Source organism: Capricornis sumatraensis, chromosome 21, assembly GCF_032405125.1.
Source record: "Capricornis sumatraensis isolate serow.1 chromosome 21, serow.2, whole genome shotgun sequence".
NCBI classification, from domain to species: Eukaryota; Metazoa; Chordata; class Mammalia; order Artiodactyla; family Bovidae; genus Capricornis; species Capricornis sumatraensis.
In genome coordinates this window covers 40507367-40526515 of record NC_091089.1, presented here as the reverse complement: position 1 = coordinate 40526515, position 19149 = coordinate 40507367, and the positions used below count along the sequence as shown (strand labels likewise).

General features: G+C 42.0%; 1 protein-coding gene across 12 annotated transcripts in view; it reads left to right on the top strand.

Annotated features, from left to right (window-relative positions):
• DLGAP1 (DLG associated protein 1) overlaps positions 1–19149 on the top strand; it is a 300524-nt gene that overhangs the window by 150500 nt on the left and 130875 nt on the right. For all 12 annotated transcript variants that reach the window (XM_068993903.1, XM_068993902.1, XM_068993912.1 and 9 more), the window contains one exon: positions 5937–6180. In XM_068993903.1, coding sequence (XP_068850004.1) covers positions 5937–6180 — 244 coding nt within the window. The remainder of the gene's footprint in view (positions 1–5936; positions 6181–19149) is intronic.

Below are 19149 nucleotides of genomic sequence, written 5' to 3'. Positions count from 1 at the left end.
TGTAGACACAGCAATGGGCAATCTGTTCTGAATTTTGTCTTGGAGGCATCTTTCATGCATGGCCTTCCATGCAGGGCCCAGGGGACTAGACCTTATTCATTAGGAGGGAGACTGATTGAAGATTAATTAAAACTTCAGCTTTTATGCAGGCAAAACAGACGATCAGAGCTTTGATGAAGGATAGTTAATCCGGCTCCCCCCGCCAAAAAAAAAAATTAATTGTAGGAAAATTGGAGAGAATGAGAGAGAGCCTGAAGAGGCAGAGAGGCTAGTTTGAAAGACTTTGTGATCATCAAGGTGAGAATTAATATTACCGGTGGTGGTGATGGTCGCGCTGCTGCTGCTGTTGATGGTGGCAATAGTGTTGATGGAGATGGTGCTGGTAATGGTGGTGAGGATTGTGATGAGGGTGGTGGTAACGATGGTGGTGGTAGAGATGATGCTGATGATGGTGGCAGTGGTGAAGATGGTAAGGCGGTGGTGTTAAATGGTAGGCTAAGCCCTGAAGCATCTCTGATCTATCAGAGTAAGACCTTGAAATAGGATCACTCCTCTCATTTTGTCCCCACCATCAAAATAGAGCTTCCTGCTAAAATGTATCCTTGAAAAGCAAAGGCAGGGACCACAGCGAGGCTCCAATATCAGGGTAGGGTGGAAGTCAAGAAAAGTTGGCATATTGGATTCCAATGTTTGCCCACTGTACATTTCCTTAAAGAAATCTCCAAGAGTACACATATCTTTGTGTGCCAGCTACTGCATCCAGTGAAGCTCACTATCCCAACTCTTAGGTAAATATTTGGTGTCTCATTTGGTGAAATTTGAACTTTGCTTTGTTCTTACTTTTTTTCAATATAAACAATGTAATTTTTAAAACTTTAAACTGATCTTTATTCTGGACAGGCTCATGGTCACACAGCCTTCCAGAATTGTAAAATAGTCTATAAATCTCCGGTGTCACACCTGAAGAATACATCCATGGGTTTAGAGTATTTTGTTGGAAATGATTATACACACCCACTGCTTTCATAATTTCACACAGTTACGACAGGAGAGCTTCTTTATCAGAACGCACACTCATGCAGCTGCCTGCTTTTAGTCTCTGTGCCACAGATCTGACCTTGAGACTATGTCACTTTCTGGTGACAACTTAGTACAATGTCGACAAATCACTGAAGAGGCACGTGTGGGCCCTGATCCAGGGCGGCAGGGGCTGGGGCCGGGGGGGGGGAGGGTGTCAAGTGGTGTGATCATTGCACCTTAAGTAAAATACAGGAAGCAGAACCATCCTAAATGGATTCCTAATGACACACCATTTTTCTAGTATCTTATTCATTTTCCAAGGAACAAAGTATCAGGAAGGATGATTTCAAATTTTCTGTCACAGTGCCAGCATTGTCATTATTCAAAGGGAATGATTTCTTCTTCTAAGTAATCCTACTATATATATTCTAGGCTTTTCAAAAAGTAGTTGGTTGTTGTGATGTTGGAGATATCTCTCTTATAGATCTTCAGTAGCAGCTCTAATAGTATAGAATCTAAGTGCATTATAGCCTATTCCTTCTTAAAACCTAGTGTATTATTCATCAAAGGCTCCTAGAAAGATCAAAGGAAAATGCTATAAGTTAAGAAATTGGTATAGAATAACTAAATTGTTTCCGCCGTTCATACCTTATAGAAATAAAATATCCCTAAAAACAGATTGTGCTTAGATTATGAGGAGAACCAAACATCTTTTTATATGTTTATTCCCTTTCTACTTTTTTTCCCCTATATACACATCTAAAAAATGGGGGCTTTTAAAGTAAGACTTGAGAAGAATTTGAGAAAGTCACATTTTAAAAACTATTGGGCATAATAACTCTCATTTCCAAATTAGCTTAATTTACTTCTCAATTTATTTCAAGCCCAAATCAAACATCTTCACCTAAAATGATAAACTAGAAGCCCACAGATGTATTTTGTCCAGTGATGTTTGGGTTTGTACACCAGTTTAAAAATGTAAATGTGATAGGGCAGTTATTGTACTCGATGGTAATACCAGCAGGTTAGTGGTGACTTTTGACCTAAACCATCCCTTCATTGTATTTGTACCAGAAATGTAAACTGAGATGAATTAAGCATTTTTGAGCACACAGCTAGTCAGTGACAGAACCCAGAACATCTAGGTGTCCTGACTCCTAACTCATAAATTTCTTCAATATCTGCTGGAATTGGAGTATTAGTGGCAATGATATTGCCAATAATAGCAGTAATAATGAGAACAATGGAACAGTTACTATATATCACTTACCTGACATATGCTATAAGCTTTGCATATCATCTCATTAATTTCATGTCAGCTGTAAGAAAGATTGACTTCCCAGGTAGCTCAGTGGTAAAGAATGTGCCTGCCAACGCAGGAGACATGGGTTCGACCCGTGGGTCTAGAAGATCCCCTGGAGAAGGAAATGGCAACTCACTCCGGTATTCTTGCCTGGAGAATCCCACGGACAGACGAGCCTGGCGGGCTACAGACATGCACACATGCGTAAGAAAGATCATTTTTTAATTTATGAACCTCAGAGAATTAGAGTACATTTTCTCATTCTTCCCACCACTCTGTCTCATAAAGTAATATCTAGTACTTACGGAATGCCTACTATCTGCCTAGTAATGTTCACTTGTATATTTTATTTTTCTCCTTAAAAGCATCCCTGTGAGGGAGGTATTATTATACCCATTTTACAGATGAAAAAAGTGAGGCTCAGAGAATTGAAGTGAATTGCCATGATATAGTAGAAACAGCATTGTTGTTGTTCAATTGCTAAGTCGTGTCCAGTTCTTTGCCACCCCATGAACTGCAGCATGCCGAGAGCTTCCCTGTCCTTCACTATCTCCTGGAGTTTGCTCAAACTTATGTCCATTGAGTCAGTAATGCCATCCAACCACCTCATCCTCTGTCGTTCCCTTATCCTCCTGCCTTCAATCATTCCTAGCATCAGGTTCTTTTCCAGTGAGTCAGCTCTTTGCATCAGGTGGCCAAAGGATTGGAGCTTCAGCTTCAGCATCAGTCCTTCCAATGAATATTCAGGGTTGATTTCCTTTAGAATTGACTGGTTTGATCTCCTTGCTGTCCAAGGAACTCTCAAGAGTCTTATCAAACACCACAGTTTGAAAGCATCAATTCTTCAGTGCTCAGCCTTCTCTAACTTCCCACTCATGGCATTAAACCAGATAAAAAATAAACCCAAATGAATTTAAAATCTGAGCAGTGACACAGAAGGAAGGCAATTACTAATGAAATGATGGTCCCAGAAGTGGTCCCAGAACTGAAAGATATGAATCTGCAGGTTGAGAAGGCCCACCCAGTACCTAGTATAATGAATGGACAAAGATCCCTACAGGGAATGCCATGGTGAAACATTAGAGCATTCAGGACCAAAAAAAAAAAAAAAGAAATCCTAAAAAGCTTCCAGAAGGGATAGGGCAAACCAGCACACACACAAAGGCTCAGAGGTGAGAAAGACATCTGTTTTCCCAGTCTCTAGCACACACGGAGGCTAAGAGACAAGGAGAGAAGCCCAGAAATACCTGAGAGGAGGAGGGATGCAGCTAAAACCCTAAATACAAGCAGCTCTCCCGTAGAGGTGGTGCAGACATTTCCAGCAATGTGAAGGGGGCTGCCTTCCCAAGAAAGTGCTAGGAGATGTGCTCCACTGAAAAGAGGGAACAAAACAGAGAAAGGGGAACTGGGGCACCACCACCAGTCAGATAATGAAAGGCACCCCCGGAATGATGGGGAAGGGAGATCCCAGCACAGCAGTGGGCTTAGCAGCCACAGATTGTAGTAGGAGGCACCCAGACAGATGTTTCAAGGGCAGGAAGGAAACCAAGAGGTTATCAGAGGTCTCTGACCATATCAGGAGATTCACATAAGCATGTGTCTGGCAATATGGATGCAAATACCGTTAAGATTCACCTGGAAGAATTGAAAATGGTTCTTCTGGGGAGGAAGAATTGGAGCTGGGTTGGGGGCTCGCTCTTTGTTTTTATAAGCTATCTAGAGCTACTTGACCTATATGTGTGTCTAGGCTGAATAAAGAATCACCTTTTTGTATGAAAAAAGTAGCAACAAACATTAAATATACAGTCATTTGTAAAACTAGGACTAACGAGAGCCACAGTGGGAAAGACCATGTACGTGATGTGCTCTGATAATGTCAGTCGAGCACAGCAATTTTTTCTTTTGCCTTTAAATTCTTTTAATACAAAAATACTCATACACAATCTTGCACACACAACTTCCAACCTTAAATGCTATTTCCCCCCAACCAGCGATTCTCAAATCTACATTTCAGTGTACTCCTCCAGAAGTGAAGTTCAAGTTTTTAAGGTTGTCAGAGCTGGCAGTAGCACCTGGTACCGCAAAGGTGGAGCCTGGCCTCATTCCGTAGCACAACTATTTTTAAATGAGGAACAAACAGAGAGAGCACATGCAAAAAGAAGGAAATGTGAACTGTTTTTAATAGTGGTATGCGCAGCAGTGGTGTTAGTTTGCTATTCTGAGGCTGTTGTATATATACTGTGGAAGAAACCAAATGAATCATTGTAGAATATCCCAATTCTATCATCTTCTGTGTCCTTGAAAACCCAGATTTTTAGTATGAAATAAAGATATACATATAAATATAATACGGGGCTTCCCAGGTGGTGCTATTGGTAAAGAATCCAACTGCCAGTGCAGGAGATGTAAGAGACACGGTTTGATCCCCTGGAGAAGACAATGACAACCCACTCCAGTGTTCCTGCCTGGGAAATCCAATGGACAGAGAAGCCTGGCGGCCTACAGTCTGTTGGGTGGCAAGAGAGTTGGACACAACTGAGCGATTAAACAACCTGGTCTGGCTTTTTTTTTTAATGTGGTGTTCAAATCCAGTGTAAGTTATATACAGAGGAATATAAGTAAATAAACACTGATTCCTCAAAAAGGGGAAGAATTTATTTGGAAGATTTTAAAAACAATTTGTGGACCATATCAGCTTTTTATAGAGAAGACTGAACCTTTTTTAGATAGTATGTATATAGTTTGAAAATCTCAATAATAGTGTCATTCAAGACTGACATATCTGGGTTGACCTATTTTTGTGCAGAATATATATATCTTGCCAGAAAATATAGGGCCTGTTTCTAGACTTTACAATAAAGTACACGCCAGTCAACACAAATTATTTGACAAACTAGTCACTTCCAAAGGCACAATAAAAATACTAGCTTCTAAAACGTTTGTGCCAAAACTTGCCCCATTGAAGTACATGAACTCTGACCGTGGGCTGTAACACGGGCCCCTAGGTTTGCATTTATATCTGCTGGAGAAGGGATAAAGGAAAATTAGCGCCTCAGCGTGAGCTGGAGGAATGATTTCCCAACACCATGCTTCCTTGCATTCTAAAAACAAAGTTCTCTTTCTTTAGAATTTAATTGACTATAAGCTAGATACCACCCCATTAGTCTGTAAGGATACTGCTGTTCAACGGCTCAGTTGTGTCTCTTTGTGACCCCCATGGACTGCAGCACGCCAGGCTTCCCTGGCCATCACCAACTCCTAGAGCTACTCAAACTCATGTCCATGGAGTCAGTGATGCCATCCAGCCATCTCATCCTCTGTGGTCCCCTTCTCCTCCTGCCCTCAGTCTTTCCCAGCATCTTTTCCAACGAGTCAGCTCTTCACATCAGGACACCAAGTATGGAAGCTTCATCAGTCCTTCCAGTGAATAGTCAGCGTTAATTTCCTTTAGGGTTGACTGGTTTGATCTCTTTGCTGAGGAGCTAAAAATGCGTTCGAATTTAATGCTATCTGATGGGGCGTTCCTCTGGGAGAAGTGGTTTGGAGATGCTCGGAGCGCGAGTTGGCTTCTCCCCGGGAAGAGCGGTTGCTAACGTCCCATCTGGCCCCACAGGTGAGCGAAATGGAGGTGAACGGGCAGTTCGAGTCGGTGTGCGAGTCGGTGTTCAGCGAGCTGGAGTCGCAGGCGGTGGAGGCCCTGGACCTGCCGATGCCTGGCTGCTTCCGCATGCGGAGCCACAGCTACGTGCGAGCCATCGAGAAGGGCTGTTCGCAGGACGACGAGTGCGTGTCGCTGCGGTCCTCCTCCCCGCCGCGCACCACCACCACCACCGTGAGGACCATCCAGAGCAGCACGGGTGAGTGTGCAGAGCCGGCCCCGCGCACCAGCCCCCGCCCCCCGGGCGGCGCCTCAACAGTCCCCAGACACTGCACGTGGCCCTCTCGCGGGTATCACACGGTCTCCAGTCACCAAACCCCACCCACTCCCCGCGAGGCATCCCAGCCTCCGGCCGCAGTCACGCACCCCCTTCCTCCTCCATCTGCGTCTCCGGTATCACCAGAGGAAACTGCAACTCGGGGACTAAGGGAGACAGCACAGGGGGGAGATGTTCCCAAGATGCCCACCCAGCATCCTAGGACCAGTACTCTCATCCCTCCCAACTCCTGCTCTCCATCACCAAACCCTCCCGTTCAGGGCTATGACCCTCTCCACGAATCGGACACCCTGATTGCTGAGCATCGCAGAGCTGGAAAGCTTTTAAAATCCCAAGATATACACAAAATGACTCTCCCAAAAGACCTGAACTGTCATTGTGAGACAATAAGAAATGGATGATGTAGTAACACTGATTGCACAACTGATGTTTCCTTTCATTATAACCAAAGGCAGATTTATTTCATTTCATTTTAAACCTCCTGACTATCTATACGCACCCAGCACCTCCTTTTCACTCTAAACTGAGTTTGGATTTATGCCACGACACTGTCTTTTGGTCAGATTTTCATCAGAGAGGCACGGAAGAGCTTAGGTGGTTTCCATGACACTGGACCTATGTAGGAATATAGCCATGGATTGTGTGTGACAGTGTATGTATTGTTTTGGAGGGTTTCAGGGTACATGTTTTAAAATAACATTTGGGTCCAAGAAGAAAATCCTCTCCATTGTAACTAGTCTTAACTTTGGTAGAATTTAGCATTACTCCAGTAAAGACTAGTTCGATAAAAAAAGATCACATCGAGTCAAAATAAATGATGAATTAATTAGAAGGAAAAATCTATGCTAAACTATTCAGTTTTCATTCTAGGTGCCTCAAATGTCAGCAGTTATCATTCAGCTTAGAACTTTTGCTGGCTTGAGAACTAATAGGTTGCAAGAAAGCCATTAGAGGTTAAACAACAGGTGTTCCTTCTGGACCAAGGCAAATTAGGATCTCAGGATTAGGGAAGAGATGCTTCTAGACTGTAGCTCAGCTGACCCACTGTATCCCAGCACCTCTGGCCCTGGGTGGCCGATTCCCACCGGAGACGGCGGGTGTGTGTTCTTGCTCACTAGGAGATTCTGCACAGCCACAGATGAGATTAATAAGTTAAATAAAGCTGGTTCAGGAAATGAACACATTTTTAAATTCATTCACGGGCATACTTGTGCGTTTTTACATTTGTGCAATAAGTGTAGCTTGAAGGTGTGGCTGCGTCTCTAGTTTCGTCTTTGGTGTTTCCCTGTTTCCCCGCCCCTTCCCCACCCGCCTCCCCCCAGCCCTGTCTGATCTGTTCTCCGTACAGCAGATTCATCACTCACCAGCTACTCTTCTGTGCTGCAACTGCTCCTTAAATACGCAAAATTCAGATCCTTGCCCAGAAGGGCCGAGGGAAAGAAAAGGGAACACCCCGCCCCAAATACCCTATTCTGTCTTTCCTAAGACCCTTCCCAGGTATGCTGAGGGTTCCCAGAGTTCAGATAATAAGCTCACCAGGTAAAATCCAAGTTGCCAGTTACATGTGAATTTCAGATCAATAGTGAATCATTTTGTAGTGTCAGTATATCCCAAATCTTTCATGGGACCTACTTACACTACAGAATTATCTGTGACATCTGTAGTGTTTCCTAAATCTGACAAGCCTATCAGAGAAGGAGGTGAAGGGGGCCTGGGGTGGGGGTGTCTTGTGTTGTTCCATTTAGAATTGGAGAGGCTTTAGCCAGAGGCCCTGTATGGGAGAACAGCTAAAAACAGGGAGTAGTCAACAAAAACCTCACAGAGCTGACATCTGCTCCACCTTGGGCTCTAGGAGCCTTGTCCTAAGTCCTGGGCCCCGTCAGGGCAGCAAGACTCCAGGCTTGGCTGCAGCTGCAGGGGGTTATGGGCAGGAAGATGGAACTTGTCATGGGGAATGGTAAAGCATAAAATACCAGATTTGTATACAGGACAGCTGGTGATGTCACCCTTCATCATCCAAGTCAACATTGTGATATATCGTCCTTACAGTCATAGAAAAATAAGCAAACAGTTTAAGAACTAAATGTTATAGATTCTAAGTAAAGCCTTTAGAATTCTGATATCACTTTTCCAAGTTTATCTATACCATGGATTTGTTCTTTTTAAAAAAAGTCATTTTAGGATATAATAAAGTTCTGTGCTTTTAATTCTATTTCTGTCATATTTCCTGTATTTCCTTCTTACCCCTCTTCTCTCTCTCTCTCTCTCACACACACACATATACACAGTTTTCCTTTTCTCTGTCATGATGATGTCAGTGCTATTATTAACATATTTTCTTCTATTAGTTTCCTTCCATAGGAAATCTGCCTTCTCATTGGACCTACTAGTTTTTGAAAGCATGCACTCATCTGTGTTAATCAGGAAATGACTTTGCTCTAATTTTAACCATTTCCCTTGTGCACACAGGTCAGATTTACATCTGTGTTCAGTAGGATGTGACATAGATTTCGCCTTTGCTCATTATTCTTGGACATTCTCAATAGATTTTAAATTTCCTAAACTTTCCTTTGTCTGAAAAACAATTCATTTTTGTCAACTGCAGTTAATAGCTATTAACTTCCCCCCACAACAATCCACATTCTGTCTTTGATTTTTGTCAGCCCATTTTAAATGGTTCAGATGTTTAGCAAACTAGACTATTAAGCTTTTCTCCTCCAGTCTTTTCCATTCCTCATATGAGCAAAAAGAAACCACCGAGAAAAGTCCACAGAAATGTCTGCTGCCATGTGGGAGAAGCAGGAAGATGGGCTCGGCTCCAAGGGGCCCTAGGGAGCCCCTGGTGATACGACTAGGGATTAATGGAGACTCAAAGCCAACTAGGAACTGAGTTGGAGAGTGATGTATAGTTATGCTTCTTTTGGTTAATTGACGTTTTGGTTTATATATGATACAGTCCTATATTATCTCCCTTTATTATCTTCTTCAAGCACTCAGATATCTCTCCACCTGATAGAGTCAAGTGAGTTCCTATATAATCATTGCACCAAAGGGCTATTTGGTGAGGATTAGAGGTACTGTTCCTTGGTGGCTTAGATAATAAAGAATCTGCCCAAAATGTGGGAGACCTGGGTTCGATCCCTGGGTCAGGAAGATCCTCTGAAGAAAGGAATGGCTACCCACTCCAGTATTCTTGCCTGGAGAATCCTATGGACAGTGGAGCACAGTGGGCTATAATCCATGGGGTCGAAAAGAATCAGACACACCTGAGCAACTAACACTGCTGCTAAGTCGCTTCAGTCGTGTCCGACTCTGTGCGACCCCACAGACGACAGCCCACCAGGCTCCGCCGTCCCTGGGATTCTCCAGGCAATAACACTGGAGTGGGATGCCATTTCCTTCTCCAATGCATGAAAGTGAAAAGTGAAAGTGAAGTCGCTCAGTCATGGCCGACTCTTTGCAACCCCATGTACTGCAGCCCACCAGGCTCCTCCATCCATGGGATTTTCCCGGCAAGAGTACCGGAGTGGGGTGCCATTGCCTTCTCCGCAACTAACGCTAAGAAAGTAAACATTTTAAGTGGTCAGTTAGCCTCATGACTGTGGGAAAACAAGCACCATTACCTCAATCCTCTGAATATTTTAGGTAAAAGTAGAACTTGGTGCTAGAAATAGACGCAAACCTCCACTTCAGAGAACTGGATTCAGCTGGCCTTCTGTGAAATATACAAATGCAATTGTATGTGTTTAGGGATGAGATTTCTTTTTACTTCCTATGCTAAGCATCCAGGATCTATCGAAAGCATTGCCACATTGCAGCTAGACAGACTTCAGTCTGGTGACACAAGAGCCTGGATAAGCATAAGCAGTGCATCACCATCAACGGATACTCATGCAGACACACACACACACACACACACGCGCGCGAGGTCAGAAAGGACACAAAATAGGTCGTTTGCAGTGGGGACGCAGCACGTAGAAGCCGGAGGGTCAGTGGGTGTGGGCAGAGGGAGGTGTTTTAAATAAACACTTACTGCTTTTTATGATTTGTAAAGCCAATATAATATTTGAGTTAAAATAATACTCTTTCACAAAAATAAGCAAGCTATCATGATACATGATTCTCTGGTCTTTTAAAATATTTCCTCTGGTACATTACAAGAGTTTCAAGGAAGACTTATGTAACAATAATGTGACTTTATGAAGAGTAAGCATGTGCTACACTGTTGCTCCTGATATTTGGCTGGTGTGCTATATTCTTTTCATTAGGGGAAGCTCTTAAAAGTGAATGGAGTTGAAGTGGTCTCCTGTCCTTCATGGCGCCCCCAGGAAGGGCAGCAAGGGTCCAGGACAGAGCATCCTCCTGGGCGAACAGCCAGGGTCCTCAAGCAGGGAGTTCAACACAGTTTGCCCTTGTGAGTGTGGCTTGGGGCCACAGTGATCACAACACATATTTCCAGTTTGATTTTTTCCAACAAGAGCAGTCACATTCTCCTTTAAACAGAGACACGCTTTTCCATAATCTTAACCTCACACACTCTCCCAGCTCCATATACAGAAGCAGTTACCCTTTAGAGCACCTGAGGTCGGGGCTAACGTCTGGGAGCTCTCACAGGTTTGGGCCATCACACCTGGTCAGCCATCCCACACAGAAAACCACACTGAGCCTACCTTCCTTCACCCTACCCTCCGTACAGCCTGCTCCCCACACACCCGCCCCCAACAACAAACCCTAAACTCACAAGATCTTGAGCAAAACGACATTAAGGTAGTAATTTATATTTATAATATACATGGTAGGCACTCAATAATGGAGAAGGAAAAGTAAGAGAAGATGCAGAAAAATGCTTATTTTACTCTGGTATCATTGACATATTACATTGTGTAAGTTTCAGAAACTGTGATTTAAAAACTCCCAACAAACAGAAGTCCAGAACCAGATGGCTTCACAGGCAAGTTCTATCAAACGTTTAGGGAAGAGTTAACACCTAGCCTTCTGAAACTGTTTTTAAAAACTGCAGAGGAAGGAACACTCCCAAACTCATTCTACGAGGTCACCATCACCCTGATACCAAAACCAGACAAAGATACCACATTTTATACATTAGGGTGTAAGATGAGTTGATTTGATACATGAATGTATTGCTACATGGTGACCACCATAGTGTTAGCTAACACCTCCATCACTTCACATAATTATCAGTTCTTTTTGATAGTGAGAACATTTAAGATCTATTCTCTTAGCTACTTTGAATGCAACACAGTGTTGTTGACTATAATCATGATGTTGTACATTAATCTCCAGAACTTATTAATCTTCTAATTGGCAATTTGTTCCTTAGATCACCATCTCTGCCTTTCTCCCACCCTCCAGCCCCCAGGAACCACCGATGTATTCTCTGCCTCAGCTTTTCTAGATTCCATATATATGTGAGATCATGCAGTATTTGCCTTTCTCTGACTTATTTCATTTAATGTAATACCCTCAAGGTCCACCCATGTTGTCACAAATGATAAGATTTCTTCCTTTTCATGACAATAATATTCCATTGTGTATCAAATAGACTTACAAAGCAGAAACAGACATACAGCCTGAGAGGATGAATTTATGGTTGCACTTTCACGCATTGGAGAAGGAAATGGCAACCCACTCCAGTGTTCTTGCCTGGAGAATCCCAGGGATGGAGGAGCCTGGTGGGCTGCCATCTATGGGGTTGCACAAAGTCGGACACGACTGAAGCGACTTAGCAGCAGCAGCAGCAGCAGAGGGGAAGGATAGAGGGAAGGTTGGGGAGAAGGGATAGTTAGGGAGTCTGGGAAGGCTATGTACACACTGCTATATTTAAAAGGGCTCACCAACAAGGACCTACTGTATAGCAGAGGGAACTCTGCTCAGTGTTATGTGGCAGCCCGGATGGGGGTTGAGGGGGTTGGGGCAGAATGGATACATGCATTATATGACTGAGTAGCTATGATGTGCACCTGAAACTATCACAGCATTGTTAATCAGCTGTACTACAATATAAAATAAAAAGGTTTTTTAATTTAAAAAATTAAAAACTATTTCCTCTTCATCCATCCATCCCTCCATGGACACAGATTGTTTCCATATTGGGTCATTGTGAATAACGCTGCAATGAGTACGAGTGAGAGTTGCTCAGCCGTGTCCGACTCTTTGCGACCCCATGGACTGTAGCCTGCCAGGCTCCTTTGTCCATGGAATTCTCCAGGCAAGAATACTGGAGTGGGTTGCCATTTCCTTCTCCAGGAACACTGCAGTGACCAGCAGAAAAATACTTAAGTACCTCACAAACTCCATATTCAACAGATGTTTGCATAACCAAGGTGACTTTCCCAGGGAAATAGTATTGCTATTAAAACAGGTTGAATCATAAAATATTAGCAATAGAAGAAAATTCTACATCATCCAGCCCACAGGTCTGCAAACCACAACCTAGGGGCCAAATCTAAGCTGCTTCCTATTTTTATAAATAAAGTTTTATGAACACAAAGTCACACATTTGTTTACATATTATCTGTACCTGCTTTTATCCTTTCACAGCAGAACTGAGTAGTTGCTGAAGAGCATATGGTCCAGAAAGTCAAAAATATTTGCTCTCTGGCCTTTTACTGAAAAAGGTTATCACCACTGATCTCATCCACAGAACTCATTTTAAAGTAGGAAAACTAAGACCCAGAGTGGTGGGCCTCTAGCTGGAAGCAAAGTCAGAATAAAACTCCAGGTCAGCCAGCCATTGCCCTTTGCTTGTTTGAGCCCCAGCTCTACAAATTCACCAAGAATCCTTAGAGTTCAGAGGAAGTTCACTTCTTTCTAACAGGCACGAAGTTAATTAACAGGTTGTTTTTATAAAGCAATGAGGGAAAGGTTCAGAAGTCCAAAGGACAGATATAGGCCAGAAGTTTTTTTAAAACAAAGAACCTTTCTTTTCTACTCAAGATAAGATCAAGCAATAAATTTCAGATCTTGCCTGGACTGGTTTCTTGTCCCTCTGCTTATGAGGCTCCCTTCCTTGAATTTCTCCAAATATCCATGTAGGACTGGCGACGTCCACTTCCTCCCATCTTAGGAGGCTTAGACCAGAAAAAAAAAGAGCAAGATTTGTAGTAAAAACTATGCCTTTTGTGGGGAAACTTCTCTGTTTTTTAATATCTGAGAAAACCGACTGTGATGATTCTGGGAAGAATTTGGTTATAACATTTCTACTTTGGGACCCTCAAGGTGGCATTCTTCTGTATTCTAAATAGCAATATTATGAAGTCATAAAATACAGAAGTCCTATCAACACTGAAGAAGATAGAGGGGTCTGTCTCCTCCAGCAGTTCTGTCACATATAAATCACCTCTAAGGGATGTGGAGAAAAGGGAACCCTCTTACACTGTTGGTGGGCATGTAAACTGCTACAGCCACTATGGAGAACAGCGTAGAAGTTCCTCAAAAACTAAAGACAGAGCTACCATATGATCCTGCAATCCCACTCCTGGGCATATATCTGGAGAAAACTATGATTCAAAGCTTACATGTACCCCTGTGTTCACAGCAGCACTACTCACAGTATCCAAAACATGGAAGCAACTAAAATACCCATCAACAGATGAAAAGATAAAGAAAATGTATGTATACATGCACCATAGAATACTGCTCAGCCATAAAAAACAGAGTGAAATAATGCCATTTGCAGCAACGTGGATGAACCTAGAGATTATCATATTAAGTGAAGTAAGTCAGAAGGAGAAAGACAAACACCATATGATATCGTTTATATGTGGAATCTAAACTATGACCCAAATGAATTTAACTACAAAATAGAAACAGACTCACAGACAGAGAGAACAAACTTGTGGTTGCCAATGGGGAGAGGGTAGGAAAGGGATCTGGGAGTTTGGGGTTAGTAGATGCCAACTATTATATATAGAGAGAGAATGGATAAACAACAAAGGTCCTACTGTGTAGCACAGGGAACTATACTCGTATTCTGTGATAAGCCAGAATGGAAAAGAATATGAAAAAGAATGTGTATATATATATATATATATATATATATATGTGTGTGTGTGTATGTGTGTGTGTGTATAAATGAATCTCTTTGCTATACACAACATTGTAACTAACACAACATTGTAAATCAGCTATATTTTAACAAAATAATTTTTTAAAAAATCACCTCTCAGGACCAGCGCATCAGGTCTAGAGGTATCATGCTCCATAAACAGCCTGCATATCTGCCTTTGCCCACCTCAGGGGTTGTCACAGGGCGAGTAGTGATGGAGTTCCAGTGTCTTCCAGCCTTGAGGGTTGTTGTGAGGTTCAAACAAGATCACTAATAAGGAAGCACTGTGTACAGTTCATATAATGTCTCTCTGTTGGCTTTGATTTTAAATCTCTCAATCTGTTTTAGTTTAATAATGATGATAATGGCTAATCTTGGAGCATTTACTCCTTGGCAAGCACTATGAACCAGCTGTGGAGATTATCTCGTGTAATCCTCATGAGCAGTCTATGACATGTACAGGATATGATATCATTGTTTTCACAATACAGGAAAAAATATTAAGGCTTATTAGCAAGTTTAAACAGCTTGACCAAGTTAGTAAGTGACAGAGCAGGCTCTTAAATTCTCTTTATTTTTTTTTTAAGATAGAGTAGAATGACTAAGAACTTGAAATTTATTTATTAGCCACAGTGCATGGCATATGGGATCTTAGTTCCCTGACCAGTGATTAAACCCTTGCCCCTTGCACTGAAAGCACAGAGTCTTAACCACTGGACCACCAGGGAAGTCCACACTTCAGTTCTCTTTACTCATCAATAAGTGCTTAGTAAAGTACAGTATTCAGTTCCGTTCAGTCGCTCAGTTGTGTCCGACTCTTTGCGACCGCATGAATCACAGCACGCCAGGCCTCCCTGTCCATCACCAACTCCTGGAGTTCACCCAAACTCACGTGCATCGAGTCAGTGATGCCATCCAGCCATCTCATCCTCTGTCGTCCCCTTCTCCTCCTGCCCCCAATCCCCTGAACTAATTTAATACACATTTGTCTACAGAATGAGATGCCCAAAAACTCTTTTATTTCATTTTTCTTCCCACAAATATTCATTTAGTTCCTGCCATGTTTGAAACTTGTGTTTTCCATAAAATTTTCTGAAAACCCCTCTTTAAAAGAAATGTTTGGATCACATATTAGCAACACCATGTTTCATGCTGGTTTGTCTAAACTGGCAATATCTAAAGTGAAATAAAGATGTAAAAAGAAAAAAGAGAAAGAGAGAAATGGCAATGAATAGAGACAAAACCTCAAAAACTAAAATACTCCTTGGGTTTAAAATTTCATATTACACTTTTTCATCTTGACATTATGATGGATTTAAAAGATCAAATATCCAACCCCTTGATCTATAGTGCTGTCAGAAAGAACTGAATGGAAAAAGGAATCTTTACCTACTCATGTGGAAAGTAAGCAGGTGGTAGGTTTTGTGTTGTGGCTGATGAAGTCATCATTGGTCTCTGCCTTGGACTAAGTTAAAAAAAAAAATACTACAATGATTTACTCCTGATCTGGCTGGTCTCTTGGCTGGGTTGAGTATTCACAATCCAGTTACCAAGATCAATCAGAAAACACACATTAGAAAATCAGACTCTTTTCCTGTGAATGTTTGTTATATGGGAAATTTCTCCCCCAAAATTAATGACAACACCGAACCTAAAAATTCACTTTTTAATCTTTCTGATACCTCCATAGACACATGTTTTATAATGGAATAAACAGACACTTTTAAAACTCTTCAAAGTTCGGCGTTGTCTGATCCAATTCATATCGAACTTTAACAAATACAGCAAACTAGTAGCAACTGAAAACCATACGTGTGATTAATGCTGGCACTTGGACAACCCTTCATAGCTGCAGCCAAGGGTTTGTGTCTCTGTCTGTTCCTCTTGCAATTGACTTTCTGTCAAGCGTTCAGGATGACCCTTTACTGTTGCCAAGTGTCCTTATTTAAAAAGAGAAGACCAAGATGAATAGTACCATGATTTTACTACACTAGCAACTATATATGAAATAGTCTTATACTGATTGTAATGAGAAATCAATGGCCGTGTCACTATTAACACTGGAAGTTTTCTTTGCCATCTGCTAGTATCCTACTGACAGGTAAATTCCACCAGCGTACAAAAGAAAACTTTTCTCTTTTACCCATTTTTTGGCCATTTTTAGTTGAACTATAACTTACAATGTTAATTCTGCTATACAGCAAAGTGACTTGGTTCTACACATATATACGTTCGTTTTTATATTCTTTTTCATCATAGTTTTCCCCAGGAGATTGGATATGGTTGCTTGTGCTATACAGGACTTCGTTGTTTATCCATTCTACATGCAGTAGTTTGCATCCACTAACCCCAAACTCTCAGTCCACCCCTTCCCCCACCCGCTACTATCCCCCTCGTCAACAGCACCTCTCCTTTCTGTGAGTCTGTTTCTGTTTTGTAGATAAGTTCATTTGTGCCATATTTTAGATTCCACATGTAAGTGAACCATGGTATTTATCTGTCTTACTTCACTTTGTATGATAATCTCTAGGTCCATTCATGCTGCTGCTCTTTTTTTCCCTTTTCTATCAATCATCAATTATTAAGACTACTAATTCTAATAACTTCTAACTTACAGAAGAAAATAACTAGTCTGCTGCTAAGCAGCTAAGTCACTTCAGTTGTGTCCGACTCTGTGTGACCCCACAGACGGCAGCCCACCGGGCTCCCCCATCCCTGGGATTCTCCAGGCAAGAACACTGGAGTGGGTTGCCGTTTCCTTCTCCAATGCATGAAAGTGAAAAGTGAAAGTGAAGTCGCTCAGTCGTGTCTGACTCTTAGCGACCCCATGGACTGTAGCCTACCAGGCTCCTCCGTCCGTGGGATTCTCCAGGCAAGAGTCCTGAATAACTAGTCTAAATTATGCTAAAATATATGATACCGTGTCAAAATTTAATTAGTTTTTAATCCCTACAGTATTTTTTCAGCTTTATGGTCTCAAGGGGATATATGACATTATTAAAATAAACTTTGCTTAAGCCATTTTATACCTTAGAAGTGTATCTCTGATGAGGAATATCAGATGATATGAAGACAGAAGCTCACCTAGAATTTCTGAGTAGGGTTGCCATCCTTTCTCTCTCAAAATCCAATCTTGAACTTGTTTTTCATATAATATTCTTCAGTTCAGTTCAGTCGCTCAGTCGTGTCCGACTCTTTGCCACCCCATGAATTGCAGCACACCAGGCCTCCCTGTCCATCACCAACTCCCAGAGTTCACTCAGACTCATGTCCATCGAGTAGGTGATGCCATCCAGCTATCTCATCCTCTGTCGTCCCCTTTTCCTCCTGACTCCAATCCCTCCCAGCATCAGAGTCTTTTCCAATGAGTCAGCTCTTCGCATGAGGTGGCCAAAGTACTGGAGTTTCAGCTTTAGCATCAGTCCTTCCAGAGAACACCCAGGACTGATCTCCTTTAGAATGGACTGGTTGGATCTCCTTTCAGTCCAAGGGACTCTCAAGAGTTCTCCAACACCACAGTTCAAAAGCATCAATTCTTCGGCGCTCAGCTTTCTTCACAGTCCAACTCTCACAGCCATACATGACTACTGGAAAAACCATAGCCTTCACTAGATGGACCTTTGTTGGCAAAGTAATGTGTCTGCTTTTTAATATGCTATCTAGTTTGGTCATAACTTTCCTTCCAAGGAGTAAGCGTCTTTTAATTTCATGGCTGCAATCACCATCTGCAGTGATTTTGGAGCCCAAAAAAATAATATTCTTATCCTACTATATATCCCCTCTATAATTAAATTTTATAATTTAAGAAAATTAGTGAGTCCATATTACCCACTGCTTTGCTTCCGAAGTACTCTTCTCTCCCAAAATGATTATTTTGGCCAGAAAGCTATGAGATATTAAATGTTGGCTTTTATCATTTTCACGGAACTTCTTTCCATTATCTTTTAATTTTTTGTTTAGAAATAATTATATAACTATAGGAAATTGCAACAATAGTACAGCAATTACTTATACCCAGTCACCCAGTCTCTCCCAATGGTTACATTGTAGATAATCATACAATATCAAAACCAGGAAATTGACATTGGTATGATGTATATGGGTAATTATCCAAGTGCAGACTCTTGTAACCACCACCACCACAATCAAGATACAGAACCACTGTTGCATGTTAGTCGTTCAGTTGTGTCCAACTCTTTGTGACCCCATGGACTGTAGCCCGCCAGGCACCTCTGTCCATGGGGATTCTCCAGGCAAGAATACTGCAGTGGGTTACCATGGCCTCCTCCAGGGGGTCTCCATCAGGACAAAGATCTACTCTTGTCTACATTTTACCAGTGTGAATGAGGTATAGAAATCAAACCTGCTTTCAAGTCCCTTTGCCTTCTCCCATTTATAATCTAATCATCTTAAATATTTTCTCCACATTGAGAACCACATCACACGTTATATTTTTTGCTTCAAATGTCATACATAATGCAGAAATTTTCAGAGGAGAAAGTCTATTGTATTTATTCTTTTTTTTTTTTTTTTTTTGGCCATACTGCCAAGTTTGGGAAATTTTCAGCTGTCATTTCTGTAATCACTTTTTCATCCCCACCCTCCCTCTCCTACCCTTCTGGGACTCCAGGGACCCAGTAGCCATGACTTCTTCAATGGGTGGTTTGAGCAGGGTTTCCTTTGAAGAGGACATGCATGGGTGGGCAGGCCTTGTTTTCAACTCTATTATGTAACTCCCTCTGCCCATCAAACATTGAAACTATGCTTTCCACGCATAGCTATGCCCCACCTAACATGACCCAATTTTCACTCATGGGTGCCAC